The 13787-nt window shown below is 38.6% G+C and overlaps 1 protein-coding gene across 1 annotated transcript; it reads right to left on the bottom strand.

Moving 5' to 3' along the window:
* Positions 1 to 79: 79 nt before the first annotated feature.
* On the bottom strand, positions 80 to 11204 carry LOC311263451 (uncharacterized protein). Its single transcript, XM_084363522.1, has 20 exons — positions 11024 to 11204; positions 8099 to 8257; positions 7896 to 8002; positions 7672 to 7780; positions 7255 to 7371; positions 7108 to 7169; positions 6387 to 6539; positions 6073 to 6264; positions 5870 to 5969; positions 5646 to 5787; positions 5307 to 5490; positions 5014 to 5113; positions 3679 to 3812; positions 3521 to 3552; positions 2324 to 2436; positions 2050 to 2195; positions 1868 to 1962; positions 1719 to 1797; positions 1508 to 1616; positions 80 to 1263 (listed from the first exon to the last, which is right to left on the bottom strand). Exons 1-20 carry the CDS (start codon positions 11091 to 11093, stop codon positions 1190 to 1192), a joined length of 2277 nt encoding a protein of 758 aa, XP_084219648.1. The 5' UTR covers positions 11094 to 11204; the 3' UTR covers positions 80 to 1189.
* Positions 11205 to 13787: the final 2583 nt, after the last annotated feature.

Raw genomic sequence — 13787 nt, 5'->3', positions numbered from 1 at the left:
CCTCAAAGGCAGTTATGGCTGTAATGTACATTACGTTTTGTAATTCCTGTCTGTACAAACAATAAAACACACAGGCAGCCAGTTTTTCAAAATGTTGTATTGACAGATTTGTTATTCTTGTTAAGCACAGCCAGCCATGCCTCGTTTTACAACTATATGGTGCCAGTTTAATCAAAATAATTTACTTGTATCATTAACTCTGACAGACACGAACCATTTAAAAAGTATACAAAATGTATTATCACAGTACCTTAAACAAAATAGCATTAGTGCAGATACTTTACATCATAATATCCATTTGTATTGTAAAAATACTGCTTCTCTATCTTTTCATCAGTTTACAAAGACCATAAGAAGTTATCCGTCTGAGAACACATGGTTCAGTGTGCTAGCTTACAAACTGTACATTTTACAGTAGGAGTGCCGACCTGAGATTAAAAGTTTCAGTTTTGTCATTTGTATAATTTAGCATAAGAAACAAAATACTTTAAAATGCTTTAGTCACCCACATGCAGATGGAAAGACGGGCGAAGGTTCATAGTCCACGAAATATTTCTGGAGTTTCGCGGCGAAACAGCGTTGCAGCTTTCTCCTAAACGACTGAAGTAGACGGGGACTTGTTTTAAAATGTAATAAAACAACTGAAAAAAAACAGAATTGTCCAGAGTAATCCAAGTCTCTGGAAGTCTGACATCCCAAATTCATTTGACTAACAACTTTATTGCTGAAATCTTCACTGTAGCTGCTAAGATAAAAGCGCCCTCACCCTGTCTGAAGTGGGTGCACAAGCTCAACCCAGGTCGAAGGTGTAAATAATGTCTATTCAAATCAATTTGGGATCCCGGGGCTTCCGGAGACTTGGATTACTCTGGATGAGCTGTATCGAACCATTTTTTTTTTTTTTTATTGTTTAATTTTAAAACTAGTCCCTGTCTTCTTCAGTTGTTTAGGTGAATGCTGCAACTCTGTTTTGCTTTGACGCTTCAGAAATGTTTTGTGGACTACGAAACCATCTTTCCATTGGCATAGGGGTGAGTAAATAACGGCTGAATTTTTAGGTGAACTTATCCTTTAATAATCGGCCAGTGTCATGATTTATGCATCAGCGTTAAGTCATAATCCTGTCAGAATTAAATCTTGTCAACAGGGGAGTGGTATTAAATGCGGTCCTCCATGTTGCTGAGATGTGTCAGCAGCCTGCTGGAGATGGAGCGAAGTAATACATAGCCAGTAGAATAAGGTAGACGACCACCAGAGCTGTGCCTGGAAGGAAAAAACAAGACGGGAAATAACACTAAATGTACAAGATTGTCAGCGTTGGTGTTTTGTAATCCTAACATTCATGTGTGCCAAGTGACTAACTCTTCCTGAAGCCTGTTTGGCTGTTTTGACAATCCACTTGGCGTTTAAGAAAGAGTTAAATAATCATGACCAAAACGTACAATTTATTTTGTAAAAGTGCTTAAATTTTACTCTTAAAAAGCTGCACGAACTGTGTAAATCTTACCCTGAAAATAATCCGACTTTCCGTCCATGAAGATGTAGTTGACGAGAATAACGCTGAAGATACTGGCCCACAGGTGCAGGTCACTGAACAACAGCACAAAGCCCACATCCTACCCAAAACAGAGACGGTGTTTTATTTTAGCAACTATAAAACGGCAAACAGTAGGTATTAATATGAATGAATCAATGAAAATGAAGAAAGGGTGTCTTACGTAGAAGGCATTAAATAAGACCAGAATTGGGATCTGTAGCATGCAGACCTGAACAGCAATACAGATCCCCACCTCCAAGCTGAGGAAAGACAACTCATTTAGAAAACACATCTATTCATACAGAACCTTTCTAGAAAAACAGGATTTACCTGAGGCTGATGTTGTTTTGGAGTGCGAATTGGATCCCATTAACAATCTCTGGGATCTCAGGAACCATAGCGAGAACCGTCACCCCAATGAAATACTGCAGAAAGAAACAAAAACCGTTAGCACAGCTGGAGGAAACGATAACATAAGACCTGCCTCAGCGCGCTCAGGTGCGTGCCCTGACCTGAGAGATGTTGGGCTGGTTCAGTATGGGCTGGATGTTCTCTGTGACGAGATCGGCACAAGCAGACGTGAGCACGGTGGCCATGATGAGGATGACCAGAGACCTCCAGCGTGACCAGTGGACCACTGCTCCATGGTGGCCGGTCACTGCACAGACAAAATGAAGAGATGTTGGTGTGGTGTGTTAGCATGTGACAACTTGAACCCTCACCTTACTGTAGGGTAATAATACAGTTAAAATCTTTACGATTATCATGTGAGAGGGAGAAGCTCACCCTGTCCTTCTCCGACGTGAATGTCATAAATGTGGGAGTGCGTCTTCAGCGTGAATGTCAGACCAATGATGTAGGCAACAGGCAAGAGGGCAGAAACTGTGTACACCAGCGGCCTGAAGACAAGAACACACAATAAACGAGGAGAAAGAGGGTAAAACAGCTTAATGGATTCTTTTACAGTATGTTTTTTTGCTCTGGTCTTTCACACCTTAAATGGTATCTTTGGTATTTCTCAACCTCGATGTTATTTTCCTATGTTTTTGGATCTAAGTGAGTAATGGTGACAACATTTTTGAAGTTGGTCCAGTATTGAGCGAGACTGCGGCAGTCGCGAAAACCGGCTGCAATGTAATCCCTGCGGGCACTGTCAAAGTACAGCCACTTAAAGTGCTTGTTTATGCGACTGGCAGGCTCAGAAGTGTCAGACAACATTACAAAAAGGATCCCTACAGACACAGACATTTTTGTCGAAGATTAAAATGTTTTTTATGTTCTAACCCAAAACAGCTGCTATCGTTCTCGCACAAGCCACCAGACTCCATTTGCAGAAACAGTGATTATATCGTCGTAAACGTGAAAGAAAAACAAAATAAAACTCACCAAAAACCACCTTGGTTCATCTGTACACTCTTCCAACAATCACCAACTTCAGATTGGTTGAAACAAACACTTAATTCACTAAGTTAGATGTAAAAATATCAAGAGAGGATAGAGAGGAAGGGCGGGCATCGGAGAAGCAGAATATTTTCAGAGTGAAATTAACAGCAGTGATTACATTGGAGCCCATTTTGTGGCGGCTGTCTGCAGTTGTCTCGCTCATTACTGGACACATTTATAAACTGTTGCTCCAAAAAATACCGAAGTTACCCTTTAAATCAGTGCCAACCAATTTCCACATCATAGACTAGCTTCAGATATATTTGTCTCCTCTGTTTTGGAGTTGTTTCAAAATCAACTGAGAGAGAAAAGTGTTGAAAACTCCTTGTTATACTTGATACTCTTGATACTCTTGATACTTGAATGTCAGAGCTTCAAATAGAAGAGTTTTCAAATGAACCTCTGCTCAAAGCATTATGGTAATACAAGTGTTTTTGATTACTGAACCGAATGTAACTGAAAGGCTCCACAGCTACAATCAAGGGCTAAAACATGCAAAACCACCAGTAAGTAAATGAGGAAAAAAAAACAGTTTCTTACTCAACATGGTTGCGGAACAATGTACCGTTGTTCTGTAGAAAGAAATCAAATCGCACATAATTCAGTGTTAAGTTATACATGTTGTGTTGTTGTGTTGTGATGTTTTTTAAAACAAGACTCAATAGTTTGGGAGTTCCTCCTGAATTAACGATACTGACCAGATCGTAGTGGCAGTTGTGGCAGACAAACGGCCCGCTGCTGTTACTCGTGCTGTTTCCTCCAGTGGAGTTGGTGCAGGCGTCGCACACCAGATTTCCATACGCCTTGGAGAACAGCGTGGGGGCAAACACACCTGCCATTGACAGTCAGGTGGAGGAGTCAGTGTCAAACATTTTGGTAATGCAGCTGATTTCTGCTTCAGTGGACAGAAATAAGAAAACACCCGTACAGCCGGTTCTGTTGCTGCCACCATCATTGAGCATTTTCATGTCAGATTGTTACTTTTGGGGTTGAATTTTTGATGTATATATTAACATGGGCATGGAAATAATTAACAAATGTCTTCTTTATGGGTAGAATATCCCTGAACATGTGACTTTCTTTTCTCAAGACATTGACTTGTCTCTGGTCACGTGTCTAAAAAGTCATGGTAAGCCTGGATGTGTTAAATGTAAAACTTTGAATGAAAACAGGAGCTGGACAAAGAAAACAAATGTGGCTGTAACGTGTGTTGCCATCAGGTGGCAGAAGCATCAACATTTTAAGCAGCTGCTACTTTTTGTTGTCTTTAGGAGGCAAAAACAACATGTCTGCATCTGCAGGTTCAAGCTGCTGCTGCTTTTTCCTGTATGACATGTCTGCGAATGACCAAACAGGTGTCCCCAGTGGACAAACTGCAGCTAACTTAATGTGAAGGGATGAGTTTGTGAGTAAGTTAGGTGCCAGTTTGATGAGGGGGGGTCCCCTCAGGGAGGCGCTAGAGGACTGTTTGTTCCAGGACGAGCAGGTTCAGGAACAGCTTGTTCCCCTCGGCTGTCACCCTGCTGAACTCTGGGACTGTTTCTGTCTCACAGGCTGCTGGCTCATACATACTGCTATACTCCTGCACGTGACTGTACTATATGTACTCTCACATACTCATACATATTTATACTACTGTCTAATGTATGTATATATATATATATATATATATATGATCTATAGTGTATAATGTCTACCATACAATAATACTATTTCCATTACTTGAACTTACACCGGCACTGTATCTTAGCGTACTCTAATCTAATATCTAATATCTACCCTGTACTGTTTTTCCTATACATATGAACATTACTCTACACTTACTGCTTTTTGCACTTCTGGTTAAATGCTAAAGTGAGAAAAAAATCCTGGATCCGTCCCCCAAAAGTTAACTGGGTCTCTTCTAGGCCGAGACCCATCCTCCATCCAAGTTTCATGGAAATCTACACAGTAGTTTTTGTGTTATCCTGCTCACAAACCAACCCTGCACTTCCAAAAACGTACAGCTGGTTGATGGGTATTGGTTTACTTGCCTCCTACAGAGATGAAAAGCAACGCAGAGCTCACTCCTGTAGAGCGACTGTTGAACGTCTGCTCACTGTGTCTCAGCCCTCCGATTATCATGCAGATGCCCTGAGAAAAAAAGACAAAGCAATGAGCCTCATTCATGCTGCACAGCCTGTTTTATTGATGTGTTTGAACATGACTTGTCTTGTAACTGATTTAACTTCTAATTGAGTGTACAGATGTAAATAAAGTTAATTCAAGCCGCCTCCAATTTCAAAGGTTTCCGTTAAAAGCTGTAAAATGAGACTGATTGGCTCACGGGGATGAACAGGATGCATCCGAGCAGCGTGCCCGTCAGCGCTGCTTTAACAACTTCCTGAAGACACTTGTTGGCTGCGTGGTGACCTTTGAGCAGGGCTGTGATGTAAAAGGTCAACTCTGTGATCGAGCCGAAGCTGGCGTTCACCACGGCACCCACAGCGAAGTTACTCTGGGCGGAGATACTGCAAATGTGATGGACAAATAACATCAGAAGCACTTTATAAGAACATGTGTAACACTTTTAACATTTCTGGTTCACTACATGTAAAAGGCAACATTGACTTTGATTTCTAATATCACTGTACAGGTGAGTTTTAAGGAAGTAAAAACAACTCACCTGGCAATGCCCATACCAATATAATAAGACAGAGGTATGATGGAGCCGATCGCTATGGCGAACTTGACCTCAGAGCTGGCGTACTGGTTTTCTCTGTCAATATATCCGATTATCATGGCAAATATTACCAGAGGGAGGAGGTCTGAGATTGGAGTCAAGGATAACAATATGTCCTTATAAGACAAACACACACATATACACACACATTTACTGGTAAAGGATACTGACAGCGAACACATTGATCCCATCAACAGTGTACTTGTAGTAGTACCAGTTTACAGCGTGGTAGCAGCACAGCAGAGCTCTGGTCTCATAGCCCTGAGGCTGACGGTCAAATCAAAAAAATAAAGCAAGCATGAAGACCACCGCTCTGTAATCTCTTCAGGTTCATGTGCTATGGATGATAAAAATTAGATCTTTCTCTTGCCTTCCTCCGTGAGCAGGTGGAGACGGAGACATCCTCAGGAGCCAAGAGAAGAATGACGCCCAGGGTCCTTGCGTTCATCTTGGAGACAGGGATGGTGAAGACCAGGATCCAGGAGAGGAAGCAGGCCAGGGAGTGGATGACCACCAGAGGAGGATATCCCAGCAGCAGCCACACGTAGGTGGAGATACGATGCTACACAACAACAACAAAAAATCCTATGATTGATACTCCATTTAGCAGAAAAGTATATGCATAAAAAGGTGCTCATGTGTTGTGTGTCTACATGTACTGTATATTTCACATGTGACAGTTACCCAGTAGGGAGCGCGCAGAGGTCGTCCAGGCAGCTCTGGGACCGCCACCTCTGTGGGTGAAGGCAGCAGAACTGGAGAGTTTTCTTCCGTTCCCTCTACGTAACAATCACAGTCTGGTGCTTGCTCACAACATCTCCTCAATGTATTTCCAATCTGGAGAAACACAACCAGAGGAGCGTGTTATCGCTGGCTCATTAGATCAAACAGTCACAATTGGGGCTGCAAATAGCAATTATTTTCATGATTGATTGATCTGTCTTTTATTCTTTCAAATGATTCATTGTTTAGTGTATTAAATGTCAGAAAATAGTTCTGAAAATCCCCATCATTTATCAAATTTGTTGTCAAAACTACACAATAAAAGGAAATCAAATATAAGAAAACAGTCATAAAAAAGAGACAAGTCCCAAATGAGTTAGTGTAAAAGTTTGTCTAGAGAGTAATTAAGTGACAGCAGGTAGTTTCAAGGTTTATCGAGGCTGTTACTGTGAAAGCTCAATCTCTGCTTGAATGCTAAAAGTCAATTTGCACCAAGTAGTTACAGCATATGCATTGTGCTGTGTTGCACACTTGCAGTGCTTTTCAGTAGCAGCAAGATTTTCACATTCATGACCACAAGACATTGAGAAACAATGAGGAAACTACAAGATTCACTTTGCAGAAAAAGGGAAAAGAAACAGCAGGAGAAACGTCCCAGACATTAACTGAACCCAAACAATACCTCGTGGATCGACTTGCCGAAAGGCCACAGGAAGTAGCACGACAACTTCCAGCAAAGCTTGCCTGAAGAGTGAGATAAAAATTAATGAGGACACCATATTTTGTATAATAAACACTACAATTAATCCCTGTTGATTGGCACACCTACCATATGGTATACCAGAGATAGTGATGAACATAAGCATGCCGACCAGAAAATACACCAGGGAGACCCACCAACCAAAGAGAAGCACATACCCTACATTTCCACATGTGATAAGATGACCTGAAACCAAGAAGACAAAATATTTTTTAAAAAGGCCGACAGGTTCTCCAGCAGCCACAGTAACAACAAGTCTCCATGTAACTTATATATAAATAATAATGTTGGTTTATTACAACTTGGATGTTATTTTTGTAGTTTTAGCCAAGTAACATTTCTCCCAGTAATAATAACATTATACTTGTGAAGATCATTGTTAATTTCTTTCCCCGATCAGTTATTACTTTAGCGAGTATGGTGTTATTAAGGCTCAAGTTGTAATAAACCTTAACTATCTTTTAACACAAGCATCATAACCTGTACCTGAATGTGGTTTAATGACGTTCAGTTCAGAGTAGAGCTCTTTTACAACCTCTGACCTGACTTCAAACGGACGCTCAGTCACATGGCTCTTCCATTTTCTAAAACCAAACTGAGACAAACAGACACACGCACACAATTTGAGGGATCAACCTTCCTGCCTGCAGTGCTTCAACTAAACCACTGTCGATTTATGAAGGGAAACATTTAGCCTTTAGACATCTTACCCTGTAGTTGTTGACCAGTTTGTTGGCTTCCACTTCGTTCTCCGCTCTGATGGTTCTCTTGCTTTGGATCTCCACCCAGCCGTCATCACAAGCATGATGGCTCGGACCTTAAATGACAAGCAACAAGATGACGAGTAAGTGTTTAAAAACACATCACATATTGGTGTTTAAGAAATCTAAATATGTTGGTGCCCAGTACTCACATGTGTGTGAAGATATGCATTTTGCGGTGCACAGAGCAGGACATACGGAGGGATGTGAAGAAGGAGTGCCTGTTGAATTAGGTTGTGGGCCTCCATGCAGTCGGTCATGGATCTGTTCATGATTGTGACCTGCCTGAGGATCAAACTCCCATGAAGCATCTGCAACACCAAGCGAGAAGTAGGCAAGTAGCCAAAATATTGATCAACATGATGACAGAAATATTACAGGAAATACAGCAACAGTCCTTCTGAAAAATACAAACATAGTATGTATTGATTTTGTACTGCTGAAAATACAAATCATGTTATTGTACGACTGTATTTTTGCATGAACTAGACAGTATTATTATGATATTATATTTAACCATCGGGTTATTAAAACATTTTATTATCTAATATAAATATAATTTAACTTATTGTTTTGTATAGCAGTGAATTTACAATAGGGTTGCAGCAGTATACCAGTTTCAAGGTATACCATGATATGAAAATTGATGGTTTGTGTATATTTGCTTATTTACAATACTGAATCTTACCGTATTAGCTTTATTAAAGGTATATTTCAAGTTTATGTTAAGTTTCATGTCTGTTAGACTTTTATGAAATTATAATGAAGCGTTTGTTCAACCAAAAAAATAAAAAACCTTCTGTTTTGATTCATTTAAGGGTCATTGTAACTAATAATTAGGATAATAAATGTGTAATACCGTAATATCATGGTAATTTCTGAGATGTTATTATACTGTGAAAATCTGATACCATTATACAAAAAAAATAGTTAAATTACCAACTTAAAAAGTTACATATTGGACCACAGTAGGCCACAAAACTATTTGGGATGGTCATACATACACAGGTTAAACTCTAAACTTTAAGGCGAGCACATTTTGAGTTGAGTGGGACATTAAACATTTAATGGAAACATCATAAAACATTTTGTAATGAAATTCAGACTGAAACACAAGACAAGTCTTTGTCTTGAGAACAACGTCCACGTGTACGGACTTGATGTCAGACTGTGTCAGTTACACCCTGTATCTACAGCTCTGCAAAAAAAAATCAAATTAAATAAATGATCCTCCCAAACCCCCAAGGTCTGAGACTTCACCAACAACCATCACACACATAGTATTTAGGCCTGCAATAGCACCTGACCCAGGCATAACCTCCATCGTGTGGATGTATGCATGATAATGTCTCGGGGCATATGTAGTACAACCTTCCTCGTGAGGTCAAAAAGCCTCTCTATCCATCTTTGATCTGATTACTGACTCTAACAATCTGACAACAGCTTGATTTGTTCTGCGGGGAAACCAGAGGCATGACTGCAATTAAGCAAAGGGTAAAAAACTACTTGGATCATTCACTGCTCATTTTCAAGGATTCGTCTCTCACAATACACAGCTTTGATGATTTAAACTGACAAACCACTGGCATCATGAGACAAGAGAGCACAGAAAACCATGACTTCCCCTTTTATACTGTGCCTTCACACATCAGTCTTGTTTTGTTTCCTCTTTCTTTTTTTAAATCTGCTTCCTGAAATAAGCACAAACTTCACATATTCTACAAAGTGTTAATGATTGTGCAGCATCAGTTTATTTCACAACTCACTACTTTATTAATATCTATATTATGATGGGCATAGATCAAAGTAAATTCATGCAGTCAGGGCATTATTCACTAACTCACACTTGGTATCTTATTAGACTCTTATAGCTTTGGAAATTTATGAATTTTCAGACTCAGATATGTTGCTGTCATGAAGTGATGGAGAAAGTCTGGACGAGGCATGAAACAATTATTCCATTAGTCAGTTAGTAAATCAACTCACTATTTTGATAATCGATTCATCGTTGACACAATTTATCGTGCAAAAAATGTCAAAGTTCCTGATTCCAATTACTCCAATGAGAGGATTAGTTGCTTTTCTCTATTAATGTTTCGATTTTGGGCCAAAAGCAATCAGCCTTTTTATAACCTCAGTCTGGCCCTCATCCCATCATCAACCCCATCATTCATTAGTAACGTCTGGCTGTGTTGAACTGACAACCTACTTCTAAGATTAAAAAGGTGCATTTTCTCTGTACTTTTGTATACAATATTTATTTTTTTTAATTGTTAAAACTAATAAACAAAGCGAGTGAAAAAGACGTAGGGAAAGTAAAAGTTGCCCCCTTAGCACTTTTTTTTCCAAGAAGTGGTTGAATAGGTCTGCTGCAGATGTTACCTCAGAATATGGGGAACTGTGATGGTCTATTTTTTACTATTTTCTGACATTTTTTTTTATACATGAGCCTAATTAAAAATGAAAATAATAATAAAAATAATCATTAAATGCAGCCCTAGTTCGGATAGCTGCAGGTGTTTTAAAGCTGCAAACAAACTGACACAAAAAGAGATTTCCAATGTGTATATGTGCACTTTTAACATGGACAGAGATGGCTGCCCCACCCCCCCACCTCGTCCCATAATGCATTTCCAAGCCCTTTACCTAACCATCATCTCTACATGCCTAACCCTAACCCCTCAAAATCAAGTCTTAACCGTCAAACTGCATTTTGAAATTGCGAGGTCCTCACTTTCTAAAATGTCCTCACTCTGGTCCAACTTCTTGCGGTCCTCACTATGTAACTAACACAAGAATAAACACACAAACACACACATACACACTGAGGGGGGTGGGCGGACTACATCTTAATGAATAAGACGTGACTGTCCGGTACGCAGCAGCCCGGTCTGTACACTGGACCGCCGTCTTCACACCCTTTTCATCAACACAATAAATAACAGCCCTGCACATGCTGACGGACTTAAAATGGAGAATGTAGTGACGGTGTTGTTAACGACACAGTCTCCTTGTTAACGTACACATAAAGTTTATTTGTATTACCGCAAGCTAAATAAGAGCTGCAAGTCGCTCACCTTGTGCGTGTTCAGCCGGCCTCCTCCTCCGGCTGCTCGTGTCCGAGCTGTGCGTGGATGACACGGACATCTCCGCCGGGACAAACACCTCACCGTGCGGTCTAGATGGGCTGTTCTGACCCGCTCATACTCTCACTGAACGGACGCTGCTGCTGCTGCTGTCGCTCCGGTGCTGCGAAGTAGGCGCACTGATTCACGAGGAATTACCCCGCATGGAATTGTGGGAAATGTAGGCAGCATACATAGTTGCTCTCCGTAAAGGGAAAAAACAACATAAGTAGTTACATTGAAATAGAAAAATACTTAATTATATGAAAAGAAATAGCCCTGCATTCAACAACAAAATGTAAAAGTAGGCCTCATCATTGTGCAGAATGTTATATTATTATATGTCACATGATCAGATGTCTTAGATATTTATGTGTAAGAAGTTTTTAAATATAATAGCTGCACACTGATCTATTAGTATTCATCAGTGTAAAAGTAAAAGTTAAAAAAATATGTTACAATAGGCTACTACTATTGTAAAAATCAAAGTCTTCTTAAAATAGTATCTGATATGTAATGTGCTGAAGTATCAGATGTGATATTCTGGAAATAAATGTACTTTAGAATAAAAAGTACAAGTCAAAGTAAGATTATAGGCTACATATATTTACTGTAGTGGCGGATTTGTTCTAAATAATAATGCCCTTTGTCCAAATCAAAAACATTATCAACAAAATCAAAATCAAATGGCCACTGAGGCACTTAAAGAGTGAATCTTATGCAGGGTTGTGACAAAGCAATTTTCCAGTCATTTTGGTACGGTTTTGCAGTTTATTTTCTTTTTGAGTGGCAAACAATTGACAATGGCGTCTGTGTCTCTCTTGCCCTGTCACCCTGGTAAAAAACCATAAACCCTTCCCAGTGCCTGCCTAGTCATATACTGTATATAGATTCACCTGTGCCAGTGCCTTCAAAACAAAAGCCTAATCAAATATTCAAAATCACAAAAACAATGCTACCAATATTTTAATCAAACTAATTAACTAACTTGTACTCATCAAAACATTAACAAAATAAATAAATGTTGAAATGATATTACAAAACAATGAGTAGCTCCAACATTTACATGTATGTATACACTGTATGCTACTACAAATCCAATATTCAGCATTTTACTGATTACGTAATAAGTTATTTTTCATGGGTTGCAGATAAAATAAATATTTTTTAAATTACACCACCTTGGCTCTAATAAAGCAAACAAACTGCAAAGTAACTAGTAACTGAAGTTATCCAATAAATGCAGAAGAGTCAAAGGTATAATATTTGTTTTTTCCAAGTGTAATGGAGTGGAAGTATAAAGTTGCAGAAAATAGGAATACTCAAAGTACAAGTACCTCCGAATTATACTTAGGGAGGCCTACACTTAGTGATATTCCATCTAAAGTTTTGTCTATAAAATCTGGCACACAAAAAACGTAGTGTGTAGTGTACTTCACTAATGTAGTGAAGTACAATTACAATATTTCCCTCTGAAGTATGTGAAATTTAAATACTCTACTACAGTTCAACCTCAAAATTGCACTAAATAACAGACTGAATGTATTTTTCCCCCACCTGCAAGTTGCACAAATAAGATAGCCTGTCACCCAAATACTCAAAATCAGAGCATACCTGATGACTTGAAATGAAAATCTCACTAAGTAAGAATTTATTGATAAGCTGGTAATTCAGCTGCTATACAATTATTTGGCCTTATGTAGTGGCTGTTATTAGGGTAATACTTTGTAATAACCACTATTAATAAATGATGAATTTAAAGTCAATTAAACTTTATAAGTTATATACCTAATTAAAGATTTATCAGTTGCAACTTTTTAATGGCCATCCAAATAATGTTTTTTGATGAAATACACAGTATTTATTTACCATTTACAGTATTACAAACATCAGTTGTAACTATAAACAATTGCTTAATAAATGGTTTATAAAGCATTTCCTTGTTTGTTAACAGTGAATTAACTATAAATTAATGTTTAATTAACGATACATTTACCATATTTAAATTATGGTTTTTATTAAGTATTACTGTAACCGAACTTTCCTTCTGTATTTATGTCACGTTAGTATTTAGTTGTATCCATTCACCCTCCTCCTGTAGAACACATTCATTGTTGCTTTCTGCAGCTTACTCTGAAAAACACACAAACTAGAAAAGACAACAGTAGAAATAATATAATAGATAATAATAATACATAAGAAAAGACAAAATATTTACAGAATGTATTAATTTGGCTGTAAATGTATGTGTTAGTAAGGTGTGTGTGTGTGTGTGTGTGTGTGTCCTGCCATTGATCTATCCATGGTGTCTTCTTGTAGCGGAGACAGAGAAAATAGCTCCACAACATGGTCAATAGTAGCTATGACATGGAAGTTTCTTGTTTTTTCATTTCACATCCGCAGCTCTTCAGTCTGCTTGCCAGCAAAGTGTTGGCAGTTCATTTTGTGAACAGCTGTTGTGCATTAATGCGTTTTTTTTAAAAGAAACTTAATGAAACTGCAGTTTTAATTTAAGTATCTAAATAAGCAATCTCTGTGATCATGATGATTTAGTATTTTTATAAGCATTTGATTTTTTAGAAATATATTCTCCAATCAATAATTTTACATACATTTTTGACAGAGCAAGAATTTTGCCTGTTATCCTAGGGTTTAGTCTACAGTGTTTTCCATATAAACTAAGATTACACAGATTTTGAAAAAAAAAATTATTTTC

Source organism: Pagrus pagrus (assembly GCF_965226575.1).
Source record: "Pagrus pagrus genome assembly, chromosome: 10".
Lineage (NCBI taxonomy): Eukaryota > Metazoa > Chordata > Actinopteri > Spariformes > Sparidae > Pagrus > Pagrus pagrus.
The sequence above is the reverse complement of the archived record's forward strand: the minus strand, read 5'-3'. Positions and strand labels throughout refer to the sequence as shown.